The sequence below is a fragment of the Octopus sinensis genome, linkage group LG2 (assembly GCF_006345805.1).
Source record: "Octopus sinensis linkage group LG2, ASM634580v1, whole genome shotgun sequence".
NCBI classification, from domain to species: Eukaryota; Metazoa; Mollusca; class Cephalopoda; order Octopoda; family Octopodidae; genus Octopus; species Octopus sinensis.
Genome location: NC_042998.1, coordinates 116,085,563 through 116,113,062, shown reverse-complemented (window position 1 = coordinate 116,113,062; position 27,500 = coordinate 116,085,563). Strand labels below are relative to the sequence as shown.

Sequence of the window (27,500 nt, the reverse complement as noted above, 5' to 3'; positions counted from 1 at the left end):
GTGTGTATGTCTCATATACATACATTTATGCGTATACATACGTAATATATCTTAAGGCCGTTTTAAGCAGCTCCATTTAATTGATAATTGAAAACATTACATCAATTTGAAAGACTTCGTGCGACATAAAATCTAAATCTTAAACAATTACGAATTTTTTAAAAATTGTTTTTCTTTGTGTTTGGAATCTGTATGGCTATCTGCGTCTGAAGAGAGCCGTTTCTTTCAAACTGATGTAATGATTTTATTGATCAATTAAGTGGAGCCTTTTGAAACACCCGTAATGTTTTGACACCTGTACATTCTTGTTACTTATTTACATTTAGTACAACTAATTTGGAGCTGCGCTGACTAAGCCGAACTGGGAAGGTGCCTCAATTTAATGTCCTAATTCAACTAAATCTTAATTATATTTTACATATACATATGTGTGTATGCATGTATGTATGTCTGTATGTGTATATATATATATGTGTGTGTGTGTGCGTGTGCGTGTGCGTGTGTATGAACAAATGCTTATATATGTGTGTATATACGTGTATATAAACACATAATGTCACATGTTAACACATTTATTTGCAAGTAAGTAACTCTCTGTTTTAAATTTTTCCGGGTTCATATGATTACGTTCAAGGTAGCTTCGTCATTCATACGTGCCATCCTTGCTACATTCACGCATCTTTTTTTGAAACATTCGCTAGACAAAACTTGCCTCTCTACTCTCACTTTCCTTTTCAAGTGATACTTGAAAAAGTTGATGAGAGATTGACCAGAGAGGAAAGTGTTTGTCTTCAATTCTTTCAGACGCATCCACCAGATACATTCTTTTGCCATAGTCACAACTATGATGAAAATAGCTCTTCCTTCCCGTTTGAAGGAAGAAGGCGTGATGATATTGACGATAGACTCGGCTGATAAACCGACTCGTCCGACACGTGACAGCAGTCGTTCGACATAAGCCCACAGGTCGGAAATGGTTAAGCACTGCACGAGTGCGTGCAGAACGGTTTCGTCGCTCTGCCCGCATCTCGAGCAGGTCAGCCCCGTGTTTCTCGAGCCGTGTCTGTAGAGCTTAATTCGAACGGGTAACGCTTCTCGATAGCACTGCCAGGTTAGGCAAGTTGTCCATGGGTCCTGAACAGGCGGGTCACGTATTCCTCATCGACGCCCAGGTTCGACCCGAGCTCGTCGTCGTACCTCTCCTCCACTAATCCCTTATAGAGTGCTTTAGTTGTGTTGAAGTCGCTCAAGGTCAACTCGGGACGGCATAGTTGCTTGAGAGCAACGCGACACTCGCGGTGCCATTTGCCCTTCCTCGACCTCTTTTTGTTCCATGACTGCAGTTTGGTAATGGAGACGAGTTGCGGGAAAGCCTGTCTCACAAACGGTGACCACACCTGTTGATCGTCGTCTACGTAGAGCCGGAGATGTCGCATTCTCAGCGTGTGCCTGCGCATCATCAACCACGACATGTCCAATCCTCCTTTTACACTCCTCCTTTGACAACGCAAAACACGAAGGGTGTGTCAGAGCTAGGATAGATAGATAGATAGATAGATAGATAGATAGATAGATAGATAGATAGATAGATAGATAGATAGATAGATAGATAGATAGATAGATAGATAGATAGATAGATAGATAGATAGATAGATAGATAGATAGATAGATAGATAGATAAATAGATAGATAGATAGATAGATAGACAGAAAGACAGACAGGTAGATTAATTTACTTTTACCATACCGGCTGTGTCTTGAGAATAGATTCAGCAAAATAAGCCGGGCAATTCATGTGTTGACATAATGCCATATGTCGGCTGATGTTGTCTTCCATTCACAGAATAATGCCAAATATTTGTACTGGGCTTACACAGTATATTTTTGAAATCTGAATCCTCTACATATTATTTAAACATTTCTGATATTTTATATGTTACATTTAGAAATTAATTATAAATTAGTCATAAATATATACAGCTATAGCCATTTAGATTCCTATCAACATACTTTTAAGATGCTGGTATTTAAATGTTTGACATCAAACTGAATACTTGTTTGAAAATTTCAATAGAAATTGCAATAACAATGGCTGCTACATTTCTCTTCATAAAATTGTCAATATTATTTGTCATGTTGATGTTAGGATAATCATCTCGGTAAGCTGATCATCATTATGCATTACATCATAAAATAATAACAGACATGTAAATGATTTCTCAGATTTCTCGTTAGCTTCCAGGTGAGCTTTACATATTCATAACACACAACACAATATACATGTCACTTCCACCATCTACTAATCGGATACTATTCAATCCATTAATTTATCATATCATGAAGGCATGTATCTTAGTTGTTGGGTTATTCGGCCTACGATCGTAAGGTCACGAGTTGGAGTCCTAGCGGCTCGTTGTGTCCTTGGGCAAGACATTATTTAACGTTGATCCCAGTTCACTCAGCTAGAAAAACTGTGTGGTACTTGTATTTCATAGCGCCAGCCTTGTCACACTCTGTGTCAAATTGAATTTCCCTTAGAACTAAGTTAAAGATAGGCGTGTTGGTGGAGTGCTCAACCATTTTCACGTTAATTTCACGAGCAGGCTGTTTCGTTTATCGCATCAATGAAACCCTCGTCATCGTAATCTTAGCCACCGTGTCTTAGATTATAGGGCGCCGTGTGGTTAATCACTGTTTGAGGGAATTTGGCAAACATAACGATGCAATTTCTCTAAGCGAAGCACGGTCGCATTAAGCTCCTTATATTGTGATAATGAATTAGGTATTAGTGTTTAAATGTACATCTTTCTCCTAGAGGCACGTATGAAATATTTATAACGTTCAAATGTAAATACATATATATTTATATACATCTAAATTGATACACATATTGGTTTCAAACTTTGGCACAATCAGCAATTTCGCAAGGAGAAGATAAGTCGATTTTTTTTGGACCATAGTGCTTGACTGGTATTTATTTTATCTACCGCTAAGCGTTTTTCCACTGAGGTAACGATTCTGCCGACTAGCCACATTATAAATTGAAACACATATTAAAATTCCAGTAGCGTTTCTCAATCCAGAGTTTATGGTAGATAGAATCTGTTGAAGGAACCACGTGACGAACTCGAGTTCGGGGCCATGTAATTCTGCACTTAATTTAACCACCTCAATTGCTGTATGTGAGTGCTTGTTGCCTGGTAGTTTATCAGAATTTCTATGTGGTTCGTATCTATGTGTTTATGCGTGGGTATTTAACACATTTGCTTGTGAAATAATCATTGCAATTTTTGCAGTTATAATAAGTATGGTGTAAAATACATGGAAAATAGCACATCGAATTCATCACTTGCACTTCTTTCCTATATTCTCATATAAATTGAGAATTGAAATGTTATATTAACGCACCAATGTAATTGTAGCTTATATGGAAAACCATCTGTTAGTACTATGCAAAAAATACACATGAATATGTGTGTTTCTCTGTGCGTCTATGTGTGAGAATATTCTCTATATATTTGCATATTGCAAATAACAGCGAACGATATGCCATTTCCAACTTGTCACTGAATTGATTGAATAGCAGATGATCAATGCATTACTTTACGTTTGCTTTCCATTTTCTTTCTCGTCCCACGTTGTGATATATAATCCAGAAAATATGATGTAGTTTACTCTTACGTTCCAACATTGTATTTTATTATAAAATATGCAATAAACTGGTGAACTTCTTGAAGGAATACATAATTGACACATCCATACAATAATGTAAACATTCAGCTACATTTAGAGAAAAACATTCTGTCTAATCCTAACGTGTCATAAATGTCAGGAATTTGTATCAAATGGGCATCTGCTGGGAACTCCATGATTTCAGAAATGTTGGATTCTTAATTGATTTCTGTAAAATGATTGTTACCTTCATCTTCACATGATTAATATTCACAGACGCTTATATATATATATATAATATATATATATATATATATATATATATATATTATATATATATATATATTATATATAAGGGCTTAGTAAAATAAATTACTTCGCCACATACTGAACTCATGTGGTCCCTTTACATACTGGTCCCTTTACATACTGGTCCCTTTACATACTGGTCCCTTTACAAATGGTCCCTTTACATACTGAATACTTGGTGAAATTGATTAATAATTAATTAATTTTACCCTCAATTGTTGAAATTATATATATATATATATATATATATATATATATATATATATATATAGTGAAGGCGCATGGCTCAGTGGTTAGAGCGTTGAGCTTACGATCGAGAGGTTGGGAGTTCGAATCCCGGACCGGGCTGCGTGTTGTGTTCTTGAGCAAGGCACTTTATTTCACGTTGCTCCAGTTCACTCAGCTGTAGAAATGAGTTGCGACGTCACTGGTGCCAAGCTGTATCGACCTTTGTCTTTCCCTTGGATAACACTGGTGGCGTGGAGAGGGGAGGCTGGTATGCATGGGCGACTGCTGGTCTTCCATAAACAACCTTGCCCGGACTTGTGTCTAGGAGGGTAACTTTCTAGGTGCAATCCCATGGTCATTCATGACCGAAGGGGGTCTTTACCCTTTATATATATATATATATATATATATATATATTATATATATATATATATATATATATATATATATATATAATGCAGTGTACATTTAAACACATTTTGAGGTTTCAGTCGTAGGAACCCTTTACGCTAGAAAGAACATCTAAAGTCCAAACCACTAATTACGGATAAATTCTTGAAGGGAATGAAGAATAAAAATCATTTACCATCTCTTTCCTGGACCATGGTTTCTGACTTATTTTAGTAAATAAAATAATTTACCAGGCGAATTCTTCATCGACAGGGACGCCTAAGTTTAAATATATAAATATATAAATACTTTTCATTCCATTCTAGAATTTATTCGTAATTAGTGGTTTGGACTTCAGCTGTTCTTTCTAGCATAAAGGATTCCTACAATGGAAACGTCTAAGCGTGTTTAAATGTACACTGTATTTTATATGAATAATATATAGTCTATTGCCTAATTTTTCTATACGCTAGGCCACTGTTAGTATAACTTTCTAAAATCTTTATTACTCTGATATTATTAATTATGTATACTGATTTCTGGTAGATTCGTTCGAAGAATTTGCCGGCATCGTTATGCTGCCGGTAAAAAGACTGCGCTTGCGCGGTGGATTTGAAAAAATTTGAAAAAGATTTTTAATGTATAAGCAATGAAGCACATGTTAGTTTAGTATCATTGTTTATATATTTAATCTTTGGCGTACATATTGATGAAGACTTCGCCTTGTAAATTATTTTATTTACTAAAATAAGTCAGAAATCATGGTCCAGGAAAGAGATGGTAAATGTTTATCTTTTTCATCCCCTTCGAGAATTTATCCGTAATTAGTGGTCTGGACATTAGTATTCCCTCTTTACTATATGCACAAGTCCTGAAATTTTTGCGACAGGAGAGCTAGTCGGTTGCATCGACCCCAGTGATCAACTGATGTGTCGATTCCACAAAAGGACGAGAAGCAAAGGTCGATCTCAGTGGAATTTTAACACTTAACGTAGAAATTGACGAAACATTGCCGGAGTGGCTGTGTGGTAAGTAGCTTGTTTAACAACCACATGGTCCCGGGTTCAATCCCACTACGTTGTACCTTGGACAAGTGTCTTCTACTATAGCCTCAGGTCGACCAAAGCCTTGTGAGTGGATTTCGTAGAAGGAAACTGAAGAAGCCCGTCGTATATATATATATATGTTTGTGTGTGTGTGTGGGGGGTGTTTGTTTGTGTGCCTGTGTTTGTCGTCATCGCTTGACAATCGATGCTGGTGTGTTTAAGACCCCCGTAACGCAGCGGTTCGGCAAAAGAGACCGATAAAATTAGTAAAAGGCTTACAAAGAATGAGTCCTTCCCGGAGTGCTAACAGTTCTGCTAGCTCCCCGTTTACGAAATATCAATATTGAAATGTCTTTTTACGCGTACAAGTTACATTGTTCCCAGGTATATTTATTCCCTAAATTGATATAGATGATTTGAAAGTAACTATAACGCTATAAAATAGATTTGAATGATTAAAACATACAATATTCTGGTTCGATAACGTAATGAATAGAGGTGTGTGGAAATAGCCCTTCAAAAGAGGATTGCATGATACAATAAGTAAAAATATATATATTAAATTAGAAAATCCTAAAATGTGTTCGTGATAACTTTATTATATGGCAGTAATGAAATTGAATATTATATTTTATGTACATTTTTATTATAGTTTTCATTTTTTCGTGAATATATCTTCGTTTTCTCATTCTACTTAGAATGCGAGCTAACTGCATTCAAAATCTATGAAGTATATTTTGCTGTTCTGGTTAAATTTATATTCATCCTAGTTATATTCCTTGTCTTACTAATACAATGCTAGTTAATCTACGTTTCCTTTTTCAAAACGTCCATATAAAAATTTGAAGAATACAGAGATTTGTCACCCACGATGATAGCATTTGTAGTTTGTACTTCTCCCTATCAGTATATACTTTTTGAAAATAATAATCTAGTCAATAGCATTGAATGTACTGTCTGATATATATAAGAATTGGAGGAAATATTTGACATCGCTCACGGTAATGGAAAGGCTCTGACAAGCTGACTGAGTTGATTGAATGAAGAACTGATTTGTTAATTAGTTAACCAGTTAACAGCTAGTAGTATGAAATAACACGTGTGTGTGTTTGTGTGTGTGTGTGTGTCTGAGAGAGAGAGAGAGTTTTATTGGCAAAATGCCTTTGACCAAAATGGAACGATATATGTATATAATGCTGTTTTTCCATAAAAAATATAGTGCAAGTCTTATCTGAAACGACTTTTATAAATTTGCTTTCCCAGAATGATTTACATTACTATGCGTAATGTTACTATATAAATTACCTGAATTTTCGCATTTCAGCGTGTTTTACAAATTATTGTTACCTACATAACATCAATTAGTAGAATATGTAGTATTGATAAATCATTGTTGGCAATATCTATTAAGTCTGACAAAATAATTTAACATTTATGTGGTTTCCAAACATTCCCATAGGAGAGCTGTAGCTGGGAGTAGAATGCCTTACAAATTAGCTACAATGGCATAATACATTGTGTCATATTCCTTCTTGCGCAACAGCTATACAAATATTGATTCATTAATATATGCGCGCCGAACAAATTTTAATTATATAACATGCATATAACAGAATCCAGAGCAAATGAATGGAAAATATTTGAAATATATTTATGGCATTTTCATTGCCATAATTATTATCATCCAAGCATTTTCGCATTGTTCTGCATCATTTTTCCATTCGTATTAATAATAAAGAGATAATAAAATATGCACTTCTCAGTTAAGGCTGAAGCATATCCAGTGGTGACGTCTGAACTTACCAAACTCAGATTAATATTAATCAGTGAGCTAATGCTTTCTTTCCTTGCTATGTAAGTATTAGTAATTGATTAGATTTGTTTTCTCAGCGCATTAAGTATAATGCTACTAACTTAAGTGAATGGTTGAGGTAGTATCCTCTCACTGTGGGTGCTCGATGTGATCAGTATAACACTAATTAGATAAGTCAAAATCTATTTATCAAATCAAATAAGATTATATTCAGTGTGTTATGGATGATACATTGGACAAAGTGGAAATTCATATCTAGAAGGTTTAAAAGTCATAAACCTGATGTCTCCCAAGATAATATATAAATAAATTCTTGAGTAGAGTTTAACATCGAAGTATTGGAAAATGATAATTAATAATATCAATCACAAATGAATATATTATATATTACCAATTGTATCGTTATTACTAACTAGAGAGCGCTAGATTATATCGTCCGATGAAAATTTCGCAGTGCTCATAAAAATGATGTATAAATATTTCTCTCTCTTCCTCTCTTTCGCTCTCTCTCCGCACACGCACACACACACATACACACGCACACGCGCACACACACACACACACACACACACACACACACACACACACACACACACATATATATATATATATATCTGAAAAGGACTGAAGAATCCGTACAAATCAAAAGTTATTGTAAAAATGTAAAGGTGTAAACAGCACGAAAGTATGTTTAATTTTTTTTCTCTTATATTTCTTACATAAACTGACTTTTATAAAATATTTCCATTTCTATGTATGTAAACTATAGATCAATAATAAGGATCAATACTTCATACTTACATTCATAAAGAATTCTGCCATCGAATCTTTGACACAAAAATAATTCTTTTCTCAAAACTACATATTCTCAAAAGGAAAGCTCACACACACACATCATAAGAAAACAAACACACACCGCATAATATACACAGACATCACAACATGATTTTCCTCTTCCAAACACTTTCAGTAAAATTGTTGACCTCAATTAAAGTCAATTATACACACAATCTATACACACAGCTGACCATATTCTCAATAGGAAAGGAATTTGCCTTCCATTTAATAAAATTCTCCACCCCGCCTGAATATATACATGCAGCTGACTTTATTGTGAATAAAAACTAAATAAAAAGTTTTTACAGAAAAATAATTACTTCTCCAAAATAACATATTTAAAAAACAAAATACACACACGGCTGATCACATACTGAATGGAAATTTACTATTCAATTGAAATGGATTCTTTTCATTCTAATAGACTCTCTGATATTTAACTCCTTGAATCTCATTCTAAACCTCTACATAGCATAGAAAAGATATGACAGAATCCCAAATATGTTCGTAACTACATATAAATTATGAGAGCAAACTGTTTTTAATTTCAATTGTTTCTTATACACTAACGTTTGAGTTTGAATTTTTACTACTTCATCAGGTGGATGTACACATCTAAACCGGTAGTATTTCATAAAAGTCACTTAATGTAACAAATATAAAGAAAGCTTTAAACAACGTCATAGCTCATTCCACTTTTACTTTATATATATATACATATATATATATATATATATATATATATATATATATATATATATATATATACATTCACGCATATATATGTTTGTATATATGTGTGTATATATATATATATATATATAATATATATATATGAATATATATGTGTGTGTGTGTGAGTGAATATATAAATACTTGTAATATAAAGAGGGAAGGTATAAGAAGGAAGTATTTATTTTGACTGACATTCGTATAGCTTCGCAGCATTTTATTTTAATGCATAATAAAATAATATTAAGTTGTTGCACATGCCTATAATAATGTATATAATATAAATTATATGATACTGTTGTATAATTTATAAATTAATACATGTAAAAATAAAGCTTGCTTATCAGCTCAGAGAATATCATAGTTATTTACTTTCATCAATACCATAGATATACATCGACTTTCAAAACATAAAACATTCTCTTCCCCCACCATAATCCATTGTTTAAATTTCAATATCTTGCTAAATCTCCCTCCTGTCTCATATATTAAACCATTTTGTTAATGTTATTACTTATTGTCTTCCATATATCAATATTTTGAAATTTGACTCTGCTTTTGAGTATAAGTTGTACTAGTGAACATAATGAATTTAAACTTGCATTAATTTATAAGTTATATAATTGTCTTATATAATAATATTATATATCTTACAAGCATGTAAAATAATTTATTACCGATTTAATTTATTATTATACACTAAAACAAATTGTTTTTATATAATTAAGGCTGCGAAACGATCGTAGTTATTTGGATATCAAATGGTTAAATGAATATGTTCATCTTATACAACCTCTCTTTTTTATTATATTTTATACACACCTAATACAATTATCACTACCAGTTTGGTCTACTGGATTTCAGCTGCAGTGGACCATACATTACATCTCTTTTTTGTTTTGTTTTGGTTTACAATGTGGTTTTTAGCCAGATCCATTAAAGGAGCTTTTTAAGGGTACGACTGGGTTAGTTAATTCTGTTTATTGTACATTAGATGTAAATTATGTGTGTGTATCTATATATATATATATATATATATATATATATATATATATGTGTGTGTTTGTGTGTTAAGCAGAACATTTCCATATATGCATATAATTGTATATTATTATCATCATCACGTGACCGACCCGTCCATTAGATGTAGTTACACATCGCTGGTCACAATGCGTTCGCATTGTTTTAGCCTTCGAATGACGCCACCCCGCCGGCTAAGCGAGCAGGCCAACAGAAGAAAGAGTAGGAGAAAGAGTGGTGAAAGAGTACAGCAGGGACACCACCCCATATCGGAGCCTCGTGGAGCTTTTAGGTGTTTTCACTCAATATACACTCACAACGCCCGGTCTGGGAATCGAAACCGCGATCCTACGACCGCGAGTCCGCTGCCCCAACCACTAGGCTATTGCGCCTCCACATATTATTATATATCAGCTTTTATTTTAGTTTAGTCAGGAAGGAAACAAGAGCAAGATCCATGAAATTCATCAGGGACTTCTTCATTTTGTAGGAAAAAACAACTTAAAACTAAAAATATGGTCTGAATTGTTGCATTAAAACTGAAGGTGCAACTGTTGAGGAAATATATATATATAACTTGAAAAAAAAGGGGTTTGTAACAGTGATTTTAGATTCGTTTCTAGGTGCCATTAACACACATAGTTATTTATCTTCGGGTTTAATGACATTATTTCCTATTCTGATTCACACTTTTTGTTAAAATATTGTTGTTTTCATTAGTTTATAAAACTAAATTATTTGAAAGTAAGGGTAAACACTGATATTGCTCGCTTTCTTCTAACCGTATTCATAGCGAGTTATGTGCAAAATGCATTACCTACAAAAAGATTTTTCTTCATGCCATTCATTGTATATATCTTGCAGACATATTAATCGGAGAGGTATAAAAAAAAGTTAATTGCAAAATGAAATTAGCGCGATACGCAATGATGGGAAATGACCCCTTAAAACACTGAATACTTACTACGGTTGCAAAAACTGGTGGTTAGAGGTTTCATCTGTATACATGATACTGAAAAAGCGACGAAATTATAAAAAAGACATATACTCCGGAAAAAAGAATTATTTATATATGATTTTTCATGTATACGGATTCAAACCTCCATCCACCAGTTTTTGCAGTTGTAGTTATTATTCAGCATTGTGTTTTTTTAAGATATATGTATGTATGTATATGTATGTGTGTATGTACGTATGTATGGATGGATGTATGTATTCTTTATCTGTTGGGTAACCTGGCTAACATTGGCTTCATGTCGAAAGTGATATCTCTCTACATTAATTCAAGTCCGTCACATGAAGTGTTTTTGTTCGTCTCTATCTTGGATGAAAACGTAATAAAGCTCAATAAAATTACGTGATATTCCGCAAGGTTTTGGAGTAGACAAATCAACATGCACGTCGAAGGTGAACAACTCCCGAATTATTATCCCTAATGTATTTAATTGGAATTTTATAAATATTAAGTCTAATTTTGATTTTTTATGCATAAACACATAACTATTACTGCATTAAGCGTATGTAGTAGATCGTATTTGCATATATGTGTGTACGCCTGATAGCAGAGCTTCACATGTTTTTCATATGTTATTATGAATTCCTAGGACTGTATATTTATAGGTATGTGTATATATTTTTACAAATGTTTGTGCATATATTCATAATTTTGTGTGGCTGTTACAATGTACTATTCTGCCACATTTAATTTGGGATCCATAGTTGCCTCCACTAACAGACACAAACAACTTCAGTCTATGGAGTCTGAAATTTGTGCCACTACACCCCAGCTGAACCCACCTAGTAGCATTAATACAACCCTTAGTAACCCCTCTCGACTAAATACTAAGAAACTGAAAGCATCTTCCCACATGGCCACATATACTGATACCGATTATATCTTCAGTTCTTTACTGATATTGGAACATAGCAATTTGAATAGAGGAAGGTGAACAGAGAGTGAGGGAAAGGTTGATAGGTTAGTATCCAATTGGATGAAGTTGTATTAAGTGGTTTTCGAAAGATTACCACTTGTGAGGAAGGGGAGGCTGTGAGGAAAATGGGATGAATGGCGGCATAACATCGCCATCACTAGTGATCACTCCAAATAATGTGATGTTGACCAGATGTTTGATTTTTATCACTCTCGGTACATGTTTTGGGGACACGACAAGCCAAAATTTGTTCTATTTGTTCACCACCTGTTCGTAATGGATCTTCCGGAGCGAATTTCAAACACACAGCAGGTTGATTCCAAATTCCTGGCAGATTCAATTGCGTTATGAGGATATTTTTTCTCACAAATAGTGCCCTAGGCGACATTTTACGCATCGCATCCTGCAACAGCTCCTCATTGGTTCATAGATTCTCAGATGTGATATTCTCTTATAATCATAGGTACTTCTTATCATTTGACCATTTTGCTAAATCAATATACTCCCATAATTATAATTATCTTTAATTAAAATTAATCTCGAGGTAGGACAAGATTAGCCTATCAACTTCACCCTCCACTAATACCGGACTTCCTACTAAATTATTCCTTCATGTGATTACCTTGCAAGCTCCTCTTACCCACCACATCCCACATCCCTCACACCCTCCCCATCCGCACAAGTGGTATCCTTTCCAATACCACTTTATACAACTTCACCTAATTGGATACTAACCTATCAACCTTTCCTTCTCTCTCTGTTCACCTTCCTCTATTCAATGTCATACGCCTCTGATTACCTCAGTACTCCCCCTCCAATAGCAGACAACATTTATTTTTACATACCATAGTAATCTCCCTCTGCCACTAAATTACACACTTTCCCTCCTTCAAATAATTGCCATTCCTTCACTATCTCACCTTCCAATAATTCTATAGCTGTCATTCCTAAACTTTGAGACCTATACGCAATACCTATTTCTTTACTACCAGCATGGGGCTACATACAGAGAGGACAAACAAGGACAGACGAACGGATTAAGTCGATTATATCGACCCCAGTGCATAACTGGTACTTATTTAATCGACCCGGAAAGGATGAAAGGCAAAGTCGACCTCGGCGGAATTTGAACTCAGAACGTAGCGGCAGACGAAATACTGCTAAGCATTTTGCCCTGTTCGCAAACGTTTCTGCCAGCTCACCGCCTTTTTCTTCTAGTGAAAATTCTGTAGGATTTCACTCCACTCTAAACGCTTTGAAACGTTCGTTTTTGAAAGTAATGGTTTTTTGATTGCAGTCCTACCGTGAAATATGGCTTTGCGCGGAACTCCCGGTGAACAGTTGTTTTGGAAACTAGGTTCTCGTAATGATCACTGAGCTCTGCAGTATTTTTGGAAGCTGTACATTTGTGATTCTTTCTAACAATTCGCGTAAGTGTCCGGTGGTCCCTTCTGAAAGTTTTAGTTTTCTTCAAAGGCTATCATTACTTTCGAGATACACCAAACATTTCGACTATTTCGGCCATACAGGCACCATTACAGATTGATCTGTAATTTTAGTGAATTTTAATTACCTTTTTCTGAGGATATCTGAAACAGCAATTTAAGCAAAAATATATTAAGCAACATTAATGATAAATGAAAAAACATAAAAATAAATAGGCTTTTTATAGATATTACAAAATTATGATGCTATAATGCTAGGTGTTTCCAATATTTTGTCCAAGCCCTGTATATATATGTCTGTATGTATGGATGGATATATATAACACATATATATATACGTACATAAATATGTATATACAGATATATGCATACACACGTATATAATATATTTATATGATCGCTCTAACATATTTATATATTCGTTATATATATATATATCTATATATATATATATATATATATATATATATATATATATGTATGTATGTATGTATGTATGTATGTATGTATGTATGTATGTATGTATGTATGCATGTATGTATGTATGTATGTATATATATATATATATATTATATATATATATATATATATATATATGATTATAAATTTTTTTGTATGTATGCATATATACGTAAAAATAAACACACAAAGTATGTGTGTGTGAGCGCGCATATTTGGGTCCTGAAATACATCTATTCTACTTGTTACATCGAAGAAAATGATGTCGGTAAAAATCGACTTATAGGAAAACTATAAGTAAAGAAAAAATTCCAGTCGCTTCGTATCGGCATTTAGATTTAGCAATCTATAGAATTATATTATTTATATACAGAGAAAGTGTTTTTTTTGTTTTTGTTTTTTTGCTTTTTTTTAGCAGCGACGCATATGTAAATGCATTGGGTATATATATACTTGTAAGTAGTTTTTTCAATGTGTATCGTTCTCCTCAAAACTTATAGTGTGAAAATTCAACAGTTCTGAAGATGAAGTAGGGTGACATGTTTTAAAGAAAATCATCACGTACTGCATATGCGTATATAACTTGCAAAAGAAGGCACGTTTCGTTTAATGACTATTAGCAATAGTGCTGTTTACTTTTTGAATGTATTTTTAGTGTTCCGGTGGGTTTTGGTCAGAATCAACTTGTTATAAAATGTTTCTACAATTTGTGACTTAAACTGATATTTTCTTATTATTTTAGCGGAATAACAGTTGGGAGTTAGAATTTGGAAAGGTTTGTATATGTACACAAGCACCTTCCCATTAGTCGTTATCCATGAATTCGCAAAGATTACGCTTTTATAGATCCCTTCTGTCAAGCTTTTCCACATGATTTCTTTATTCACTCAAGCGTATACCTATTACCCTCTGTCAAAGTGATACAACTTTACTAGATTTTTGAAGTTATATCGATGAGTAAAATATATATATATATTATATATATATATATATATATATATACATATATATATATATATAATATATACTCTTAATGTTAGCAAGGGTAGAATATATAAAGCCCGGTTACTTCGCAGTTATTGTTGTAATTATTGTTATCTTCATAAAACAGTCCCATGATCAAATATATCTTGTATTAATTGATTTAAGTTGTACATTTTGAGACCTAATGATATATGTGAGATTCATCTACTATTTCTCGTTTCATAAGCGGCCACATATGGCTGTCACAGCATAAATGCAGAATTCTTTTAAATATTTTTAATATTGCAATATAAATATATCTTCTTTAAGAGAATGCACGTTGAGTGAATAGTGTCTAAGTCAATGCCGGGGATATAAGCACACACACACACGCACGTACACACACACACACACACACACACATACACAAATACATACACATGCACACACACACACATACACACATATATATATATATATAGACACACGGAAATTGTGTGTCTGTGTGTGTCTCTGCGTGTGCGTGTATGTGCGTGTCTGTGTGTGCGTATATATATATATATATATATATATATATATATATATAAAATATTATTCGAGACAAAACCACTATTTTGCAAAACAAACAAGGAAAGACTTAATCAATACATAAATTTTAATAAATAGTCAAAAAAACCGCCACTACAATCGTTTCTTGTCTTGATCGACAATCTTCAGGTGGACTTCCAATAATTCAGTGTCAAGACACTGAATTATTGGAAGTCCACCTGAAGATTGTCGATCAAGACAAGAAACGATTGTAGTGGCGGTTTTTTTGACTATTTATTAAAATTTATGTATTGATTAAGTCTTTCCTTGTTTGTTTTGCAAAATAGTGGTTGTGTCTCGAATAATATTTTATAATATTTTACTATAAAATCGATTTAATCCTAAATCTGATTTTTTCCCTGTAAATTTGGATTTATTCCCTAATATTTATTATTTATATATATATATATATATATATATATATACACGCATACACGGACACACATACACATACAGAGAGAGACAGTGAGAGAGAGAGACAGATTGACACAGTGAGTGCGACACACTCAGAGGAAACCAGACATGTCCACATACACACACATACACACATTCCCACTCCGTCTAAGTACACATAGCAACGCACACATAAATACATTCAGATTCATAAATACATTCACACACCCTTCTGACTGCCTCCTAAACACCCCACTACTGACCATCCCATTTACTTAAATGTGCAAAAGCACACAACAACACTAAAACAACCACACCTAGTACCACAGCTGCTGACCTCTTACTACGACATTAACACACACAAAGGTCGCTCACACTCACACATATAAAAAATTAATACCTATTTCTTTACTACCCACAAGGGGCTAAACACAGAGAGGAGAAACAAGGACAGACAAACGGATTAAGTCGATTATATCGACCTCAGTGCGTAACTGGTACTTATTTAATCGACCCCAAAAGGATGAAAGGCAAAGTCACTAATACGCACTCAGTTACCGCCACACACATGCACCCAGTTACTGCTACATGCACACAAGCTACCTTGCACACACACATAAAACTACCACCACAGTACACACACACACTCAGTTACTGCCACACACACACGCTGCCATATACACACATACACGCTATCATACACGAGCACGCACGCATACAGATACAATCTTACTTTACACTCCCCTAGTCTTAGAAAGCACTTCTTTTTGTGCATTTATTTCTGGTCATTCCAAAATGTAGCTATATGTAGACTGTTGGCGGCTTTATATCTCCGTCGTTTTCTTTTGGACTTCCCTCTGTCATCAGTTTATGAAGAAGAGTTTTGCTTGAACGCAAGGCACACCATTTCTTTCCTTCCCTGAGTGTCTTATTAATACTTTACATGTACCACGCGTTGTAGTTTTTTACTTGTATTTTTCTCCCTTTGTTATTATATATGTATGTGTGTGTGTGCGCGTATGTGTGTGTGTGTGTGTTTGTTTGTAGAAGGTTGAAAAGGAACACACGAGTTGATAGATATGAAAAACGTCAAGGTAGAAAATGCTACAATAATCTTATAAAAAACATTTCAGTACCGGTTTCAGTCATTGAGACTTTTACAACTGTAATTACGGAAAAAAATTAAATTTTGGAAAAATTAAAAGAAAAGTTTTTTAAAAGAATGTTTGCATAGCATTCAGATACTATGCAAATATTCTTTTAATGAATATGCTCCTTGTATTTGAATACTATGCAAATATTCTTTTTAAAAAAATTTTCTTTTAATTTTTCTGAAATTTAATTGTTTTCCGTACTTACATTTGAAAAAGTCTCAATGACTGAAACCGGTACTGAATTGTTTTTTATAAAATTATTTTAGCATTTTCTACCTCGGCCTTTTCCCATATATATATATATATATATATATATATATATATATATATCACAGCCATTAACTTTGCTATACTTTCACTACTTGAAATCTCTTCTGAAATGTGGAATTTGGTGAATGAGTTATTTTAATGTTGCTGCTCTCAACTGCATTTTTTTGTAGCGAGTTATGCGCATCCCGAACTCCCGAAAGAATCGATGCAGTTTTGTTTTGAAGACGCCTATGTCCACCTAATGCCGGATTTTCAAATTTTTGGCAGGGTATCGAAGAGTCTTTGCCCCTAGAATTCTAAGTTGTTAGAGTATGTTGTTCTGTATCCAGAGTGCAATTCTGGGATTTTTTACATTATGCAGTTGCGCCCTCTTCTGCTGTTGATGTAACTAACAATGCCAAAATTCTTCTAGAATTTTCCACGTGTATCACTTCATATCTCTCCGGACTTTGTTCTTGGGAGTAGAGCTATTTTCCTTGAATGGTTTCCAGTTCCGTCGTTGAATTAACACTGTGTGGTGACCATAGTTGTGAGCAGTTACCTAAAAGAGCTGTGGACGGAGGTCCTCCAGAAGACCATCATTGTTTCCTGTCATCTCGTACTGAAAGTTATAAGAACCCATCCACCCAGCCGTCTACATTTTATTTGCAGCTCGGTAATATGCACCTGGAAAGTTGGATCATTATTCATTCCAATACCTGTGTCGCACACTGATTTTAATTCAGGGATTGCAATCCAGCTCCGACTCAGTATATACTCTTTGCATTTCATTCAGTTTCTCGTGCTGACGAGGCAGGTCTTGGAGTGTTCAAGCATTAAACTGCATGTTATTGTGTTTAGCCTACCTGTATATTGCAGTCATCTCCTATTTTAGGTGCGCAATTTGTCTAAGACGATGCATCCTCTGAGAGATTTTTGCCTCATTTGCATAGCTTGCAATGTTGGGCTATCTGAACAGCTGAGGTTGTGACTGAGAGGGCCAATCTGAATAGCAGTGGGGCACCGTACTTGTGTTTCTTTAGATGTCGTCCCATTGGCTGCTACAACCCGATTTCTACCTTTTAGAAAGTCATGTATCTACTCCAAGACTTTTTTACTATGCTGAGATTACGCACCTTGTGACATATACTATGACCGACTTTATCAAAGGCCTTTACAAAGTCGAGATTTATGATGTGTATATTTGCGCTGTTGAGCAGCTGCTTTAATACCCAATCGCAGTGCTGTAAGCGCTGTGTCAAGTAGCTTCTACTTGGTCGAAAACCGTACTAGGAGTCTGTAAATCATTCTCTTCACATACACAAATGCAAAGTTACCAGTTTTCATGTTTGATTCTTAGAAAAGCTGTACAGAAATGCATAGTAATGATTTGAACTGTGACAACATTGTTTATTACAAGGATCACAGTATATGATCAGGAAATATGAATTTGTGAACTCTTCCTCGTACATAAGGAAGTAGATGTGTAGTCAAGTGCTCCTACATCTTTAGAATTATGCCTGCACAATGAATTGTATATTAAATTCGGGGGAATTATTCAAAATGATATGCAGGGCTGGTGGAAATACTTCATGCAGTTCCACTGATTGTGTATCGGGTCTTAGAAACATGATTGGAGATTCAAAATGTTACTATATGTATGTAAATAGATAAATAGATAGATAGATAAATATCACTGTATGCACTATTGCTCAGACAACGCGCGTCCTCGCATTATTTTACTCTTCAAATGATGCCTCCCACTGGCAAATAGTCTGGCCAACACACATACACACACATACACACACACACCACACCATACACATATAACAGGAAAACGATTACAATCTCAGGGAGATATCGAGTGGTTCTTAAAAATCTAATCAAGTCTACACCTAAAATTTTGCTGTAGAAAATTGTACATAGTTATTTGCTGTCAAAATAATTACTTTTGTACATTTACGAAAATTACGTTTTCAAAGGAGGTGTATGGAGTATATTATACCTCAAAGCGTATTTGTAATAATACTGTTTTGTAATTTTGTTTTATATACCATTGCTCTCTTTCGCTCTGTATACATTAGTAAAAGTATAAAATTTCTTCAGTTACCGGAAATATTGAAGTTTGTGGAGCTTAGTGTGTGGCTAATACTTATTCTCTCAATGCCAAAGGGTGTCAAAATAATAGTCTAGATTCTGGAAACTAGGAAGCAGATTGGTAATGTAAATACAATATAGTCCAGTGAGGTACTATTAACAGTCGATGGTGGGCACTATACTTTTAATGAAAGCCCACAAGCACTGTATACTAGTATATTTCGATTCTGAGCTGCGGCCTTTTCATTACACTCCTTTCGCTAATGCCCTTCAGATAATCATAGATCTTGCGCAAACATTTCCTCACCACTACACTTCGCTGTGTTTTTTTAATGACAGGAATCAATATTCAAATACGAGAAAAATGCAATGCATGTATAGATAAGACTAATAAACTTTCTCTCTGGTGCACTTCACGAACATGTATCAATATATCGTTATATACTTCCCAATCTTCATCTTTAATACTCACACACACACGTCCAAGCACACATAAACACATACTAAAACGCATACATTCTCACGTATATGTAGGTATATACATGTATATGTATGTATATATATATATATATATATATTATATATATATATATATATGTATGTATGTATATATATATAAATGTATGTATGTATATATATGTAAGTATATGTAAATATATATATATATATATATATGTGTATATGTATGTATATATTTATATATATATATATATTATATATATATAATATATATATATATATATGTATTATGTATGCATCTCTCTCTGTCTCTCTCTCTCTCTATATATATATATATACATGATAATGCGTGTCGATAGTTTTTTTTCCTATTAACGGAAATATCTGAAATGAAATTTCCTCTTGCAAATATATGTTCCTATACTAAATATCTTAGTGTATAATTGGATGTTCACTATTAAAATATAGAACCTATAATCTTTAAAGTACTTTTGATATATATATATATATATATATATATATATATATATATATATATATATATATGTATATACTATATTTTTTTACCTTCCATTAACATTTTCATATAAAACTTTGTTTCTTTTTACTTCTGTTTGCAGCATGCCTTAAGCAAAGCTGGAATACGGAAACTAGTTATTTATTGGAGTTGTTGTGTAATGAAAACATCCCATTTTTATTGCGAATATAGAAAAAGATTGCAATCATAATTTGATCTAGCTACAGTAAACGCATAAATTCAGTATTTAATTTGGTATCTTCTGAGAAAATATATTTTTTCACGTTTGCTTTCGTTTATTTTTCTGAAAGATGTGCCATGATGTAAGCCAGTGAAAAATGAAGCACAAATTAAAAAAAAAAAAAAAGATGTATGATAACAGCATCTATTTACGTATATTATGCCATATATTCGTTTCCTTGAGATCATCATTTGTGGTATGAATCGCACAACCGTCGAATCCAAGCACCAGATCATGTTCAAACGTACATACGAATATTTTAAATGACAACTGCTTTCTTATGGGAATAATGATAATGGGCGCCCGTAAATCTGATATCTGCCATAAGCTTAGGATATTCGACGTAGATAGATATTTAGAGTTCTAAGTTAAAGACATTTAAGCTAAGCTTTAATTTATATTAAAATCACAAGAATTTGTTGGCGACCAAGAACTTCTCAGGACGCCCACGAACAGTGAAATTAGGTTTTAGCTTAATCTCGTTGTTGATAACACGCATTTTACATATTTTATATATGTAAATATTCATGTCAGAAATACAAAAATTGTCTTACATCTATGTAATTGCAAATAAGTCTATTTTGGTCTTTAAATATGTCATTAGAAATGTGTTGCTTTGAATGTAACAGTAATGAGTGTAACTTAACTCTCTCTTTCATATCAATAATAATGATTCCAGACATAATGCCAATTCCAAACAAGAGCAAGAAAAATGCGACAATGTAAAACACAATTATATTCAAAAATTAAAACATTAATGATATACATAATTTTTTCGAACGACGTGAGTTATCTGAAGGAAAAACATAAAACATAATAAAATAATTATAATGCATTTTCTATAGCGTAACCAGATAAGTTGAATACAAAGCCAGTAATTAAGTGATTGTGTAATGGAAAATTTTACCTTTCACATATATGCTTCATAACACGTTAAGAATTGCATTTAATACCTCAAGAATCAATGAAATTCATCTACTTCGCAAGGCTAGGTTATAAACATAAGCGTCATATGCATACACACACACACACACACACACACACACAAACACATATATATATATATATTTATATATGTGTGTATATTTATATATTTATACACACTATCTATCCACTCAGTAGAAGTCGACTCTCGGTTACTAGATGGATCAGTGTCCTCCAGTCAGTTCTATCCTTGGCCGCTTCTTTCAGATTGGCTATGTCCATTCGGAACCAGCGGGTTCTTGGTCGGCCTCTTCCTCTCTTGCCACTGACCATTCCGAGCATGATGTCCTTCTCCAGGGATTTTCTCCGCATAATATGACAGAAATATGCCAATCTATGCTTGGTGATCCTAGATTCTAGCAACATTTTCGACCTGATCTGCTTAAGAACTTCTCCATTAGTGTACATGTATACATATATATATATATATATATATATATATATATATATATATGTATATATACATATATATATACATACACATATATACATATTTTTATATACACATGCATTTATATATATATATATATATATATATATATATATACAAACATACATACGTACATATTTCGCTTAGGCATTGCAATACTAATAGCCTAGTGTAGAACTCAATATATGTATGCTTCTGAGCGAAGTGTTAATAGAATAGAGAGCAGTGAGACTCAAATGTAGCTTAAAGTGTTATGCACTCAACAATGTGTCCACCGGATCTTATAGCAGAAGTAGTTGTATGCTAACGAAGTTCATAAGATAATCGTTTATTCCTTTGTTACCTGTTTTTCTAATATATACATATAGGTCAGTCACTGCAGTGTTTTCTTCTCCAAAATTCTTGCACAGAAAATGAGATTCACTGGAGCAATATCAGAAGACATTCAACTTAATATATCGCCGACTACGACTGACTCAAATCTATGTCGTAAGAAATGAACTCCTGAACCGCACAGCCATGAACGTGCTTAACATATATATGTATGTTAGCCTGCGTTTGATAACATATTCTGGCATAGCTTTTAGCAACAGACAATGCACGTGAATATTCAGTGCTGAGAAATTCATGTACTATTCATAAATTCTTACAACTGTTTTACATAACACTAACTTACAGACACTTGATAACAATTCCAAGCTTACAGTTCATTCGTTTAAATTTGACACACATGACTGAATATTGTTTGACTTAAGCGTTCTTTTGATTCTGTTTTACCAACTAACATTACATTGTGGAGTGTTTGGTATATTGCGCAGGAGCCAGCTACAAAAACTTGAGAAAAATAATGAATATTTGATAGTGGAGTGAATGATTTGTTGTAATTTAAAAGAACGCTTTGTTAGGGAAGTTTCAGCATCTGGTTTTATTCAAACACCTATGGCTATTATCAGAGTATGAATGAGACAATTACAGCTGCAAAATGAAAAATATATATGTGGAGAAAACGAAAATATGAGCTAAATGTGAATGTGTCGAAATGAACTTGAGAAATCAATAATAAATAGTCTAGTCGTCACTGGTTTGAAAGTGATAAGACCTCGGTTCTAAGGTCAAACTAGTGTTAAGTTATCATTTTATCACCTCTCAGGTCGATTAAAATAATATCAACATCGGTTATTATAATTTCATTAGTTATTCTATATACCAACTTGCCAAATATTGACGAGGCTATTTATCTGGATTATTGACAACAGCTTCATTATTACAATCCTCCTCCTCCTCCTCATCATCATCATCGTAATCATCGTCATCACCATTATCGTTATCATGAACTCTTTATACATTTCAAACTGCTACTGCTGTTGCTGCTCCTGCTGCTTCTACTACTACTACTACTACTACTACTACTACTACTACTACTACTACTACTACTACTACTACTACTACTACTACTACTACTACTACTACAGAACCACAGTCCTCATAGTGAAAACATTATTCTTCACTATTATCTTCACCATCGCTCTTGCTCCAATCGTTATAACTTAGAGTAACATTATCCTTCTCCAGTTCCTCTTACTTCTTCTATGCCTCCTCTGTTTCTTTTTCCTCTCCTCATTATCCTCGCAACCATCATCATCATAATCATCATCTTCATCATCATTATTCTCATCTATCAAATCGTCGTCGTTGTCGTCTTCATCGTCGTCCATTTATGCTGTCATGATTTATTGATCAACAAAATAAATAGTTATTATACAGCAATCAAAATAATTGGAAATACGTACCTCTTGCCTTCAAATTTACCCGAATGTTGCTATCGATGCACATATTGACTCATATTTCTCCATTTGATATGTGTTTTTCTCTTTCTCCTTCACGAAAAGAATTATTAAATTTGTTTCTTTTTTTTATCATTTTCTCCATTATATATACCAATTACGCCTAATTTATTCCTTCCATGACAAAATGCAAATTTTGGTTCATCCACCTCAGTCTTAATGCATTTCTCTACAAGGCTACGTATATTTAGAAATGTGATTATTTAAGTATATCGTTTTTATGTCCTTGCCAAAGTGTTGTATCTCCTCCTCAGCTGCTAATTTCTTGTATAATAACTTAACTATATTTTTCGCCCAGTGAAATATTTTGTCCTATCAGCTCAAGAACTCTCTCTGCTATATCATTCTTTAAATGTATGAGTTAATAGGTACAGGCCTTACTCCAGAATGACGTATGTGAACAAACATTTTTTAAGTAATTAAAATTCGTCCCTTTGTTGGAGAAGGAAAACAAAATTCCAGCGTTATTCTAAGAGAGTAGCAGGGGAAATGGTAATGTTTGCGGTTTAAGACATTTGAGTGACGCTTCATCAGATTTGCATCAAAGGCTCACTTTTGCATTGTGCATCATCCAGACATTGCTTTTTTCTTATATCAGGAGGAAACGAAACGTAAATAAAAACTTAAGGGATGAATAATTAGTATAAAATTCATATATATATATATAATAACAATATTAATTATAAGGATTACTACGAAGATTCATAGCATTACCTTAAATACTGCTACTAATGCATCACGTTATATAGACCAACACATATTTCAATTGCACTGATTAGTATCCGTTGCAATCGCAACCCTACTATAAAACCAGTGCAGTTTCTTCAAGGTCTTTATTTGATATCCTTCGATTTGGCCGTTTAAAGATTTATTTTATCTACTCTGCGTTGTATAATTTAAAGATGTCCATTAAGTGAGACCCGAACAATCACCATTTCAACTTTTTATTGGATAATGATTTTTAGTCCGTTATTTCAAACCTATTGCTTAAATGATTATTCATTTATACTTGAAAAATGTGAATTTTCTCATATACAAACATCGCAATGCTTGTACCTGTCTAGAGTTTATTACATTACACTTGGATGTGAAAATCTCCTAAACATAGGTCACATCCATTGGTTCTTTGTCTGTAAGGTTGTGCAGTACAAATTAATTCCCATTTAATAGTATAATCTTTGTTACTGCCCTTAAAAACCAGATTAATTTGCTAAGATTCGTTGGAAACATTTTATTTCTGTCTTTAAATGAAATCAAATGATTTCCCAGTCTCCTCTAGAAAAATTACTAATGTCCCACCGATGTAAAAGCATTTCGTACGTTCAGATGTAACTTTACATCTATATATTACATATCTAGCCGTACTCTTATTTCTCACATAACAGGGTTTCCGTTTAGATCAATTTCAAAAATAATCTTTTATATTTCTTACAGATTTAGATTTAATTTGATCATTCATTGTAGAATTAAATTCATTTCCAAAGTCCTTTATTACTATTTACTCCTTCAGATAACGTTATCTTCGAATTCTAACTGAACTTTTATTCGATTTGACGTTATTAACTGTTAAAATGAATTGTTTCCCTTCCCATGACATTTAAAATCCTAGCGTTCCTTATATTAGGGTATTATTTTTCCGTTTGACGTTATTATGCCTAATATTTACTACGCCATTCAGACTATAATCGCTCTTTTGAAATTTCGATATTATTTTCACATTATGTGTTGCTATAATTTGTGCAATATTTTTGCTAAAACCAAAAGCCAATCTAATCTTACGTCTACTAAAATTTTTATAATGTTTGTGATTGCTTGGAAAATATTTTTTAATTGCTATATTAAACAATTTGGAAAAATTGTTACTTTACCTGTTTACCTAATTGGATCATTAACCATAAATCATTCTTCGAGATAATCTCACATTTTTGGTGTTTATTTCATAATTTCGTTGTTCGAACGAGTATTCTCTGATTTCGATTCATATTAAAGTTAACGTTTATTTTATTTTATTTAAATCTTTTAGTTGATTTTACATTCAAAGAATTTGAGATTTTTTATTTGAGAACATCACATCCTTATTTCTATTAGCAGTACAAATATTCTTAACCCTGTTATCAACAATTTTTCAATTTTTACTTTTGTTTGAATTATAACTGCTTGTTTTCTCAATTAAAATCACCTACATTTGTTTTATCAAATTCTATATTTGATTTTAAATCCCCATTACTACCTTTCTTATGAACTGATTTGCTAATAGTATTAGATTTCAGATCTGCATGATTAAAATTACTCTTTAAATCAGACTCGTTATTTGACTTATTACACTTTATTTTATCCTTACATCCCGCTTCCCTGAGTGCTAAGTAGTCTTCAATAAGTGCGAAAATATTCTCGTTGGCTGATTTAGTTATTCTACACGAAATGTTCTTTATTAGTGGGTTTGTTACTGATTTGGGATGATTACTTCCAATAACTATACATTTTATATTTGCATTCGGTTTATGAAAGGTATTATAAATTAATTATTTAATCTCCAGCGTAACATCTAAGAAATTAAGAGAGTCATGTTCATGTTCTATTGTAATAGATAGACCTATAGTTTTAAGGAATCTAAAAACTTTATTTTTCTAACATTCTGCTAGATGTGCTTAGAATTATAAAAAGCACATGATCCTTATATGAACCTCCTGCTATTTCAGAGAATTCCTTATTCAGAGAAAACAATATATAAATTCCCACTAATCAGAAACTAGTGCCGAATCCGTAGAACCACTAGTCCTGGAAATATTACTAGTCTTTCCAAATCCGAAAACAATTCGGATTTGGAAAGACTAGTAATATTTCCACTCATAAAAACGACAAAAAGACCAGATTTAGTCATATGGGACAGAGAACGGAGAATAGGAACTTTGCTAGAACTGACAGTGCCATGGGAAGAGAACATCGACAATGTAGAGAAGCGAAAGGACAAGAGGTACGAAAAACTAATCGAAAAGTGCAGAGAACAGGGATGGACTGTCGAGTATTACTACCTGTCAGTGGGGGCTAGGGGCTTCATTGAAAGAAAAATGACAACGTTATTCTAAAGGATTTGCATTTTCTAGCTCAGAACTGAGAAAACTAATAAGGAGAATACAGGTGGTGGTCGAAAAAGCCAGCTTCTATATATGGCTGGAGCGACAAGACCAAAAATGTCTTGAAAGCCATAACATACCGACAGGAAAATAACATCACTAGGTGAGACAGGCTGACGCTGAACTAGCTTCGCTGATTGACAGGTGACAGTCTCGTTTAGAGAATGCGTGGGCTAAGACGAAGCTCCATTGGTCTGTTAAAGTTTAGACAGTGTCACGTGACAACTTGCTGGGGCTGCCTGCTGGAGCTTGGCAGTGGGTATTTCAAGGGAAATTTTACAAGAGAGTCAGTCACCCGCTGACACTCGTTGACGCTACATCGAAAATGCCAAGGCATAGTTGAAAGAAGGAGAAAGAACACCAGAGCTGAAGACACCTCCGAAATGGGTGGTGTGGCGTCATGTCAGAACGTTAGAGTAGGGTCCGAAACCGGATGTGGTTCCTCCTGGTGATGTCTTGAGCTAACTGGATCCTATAAAGGAGCTGTTCTGGTTACAGACCACGAAACATGGTTGAAATTCCTCTATATCCGATCTATCTTTTCATGTCCAATATATATACCCAAA

The 27,500-nt window shown here is 33.6% G+C and overlaps 1 protein-coding gene across 3 annotated transcripts in view; it reads left to right on the top strand.

The window, feature by feature from the left end:
• Positions 1–27,500, top strand: part of LOC115225708 (glutamate receptor ionotropic, kainate 2-like) — a 1,130,247-nt gene that overhangs the window by 945,517 nt on the left and 157,230 nt on the right. For 2 of the 3 annotated variants that reach the window (XM_036499016.1, XM_036499020.1), the window contains one exon: positions 14,624–14,656. The exons of the other annotated variant lie outside the window; for it this stretch is intronic. In XM_036499016.1, the coding sequence (XP_036354909.1) occupies positions 14,624–14,656 (33 nt within the window). The remainder of the gene's footprint in view (positions 1–14,623; positions 14,657–27,500) is intronic. 3 annotated transcript variants of the gene reach the window in all.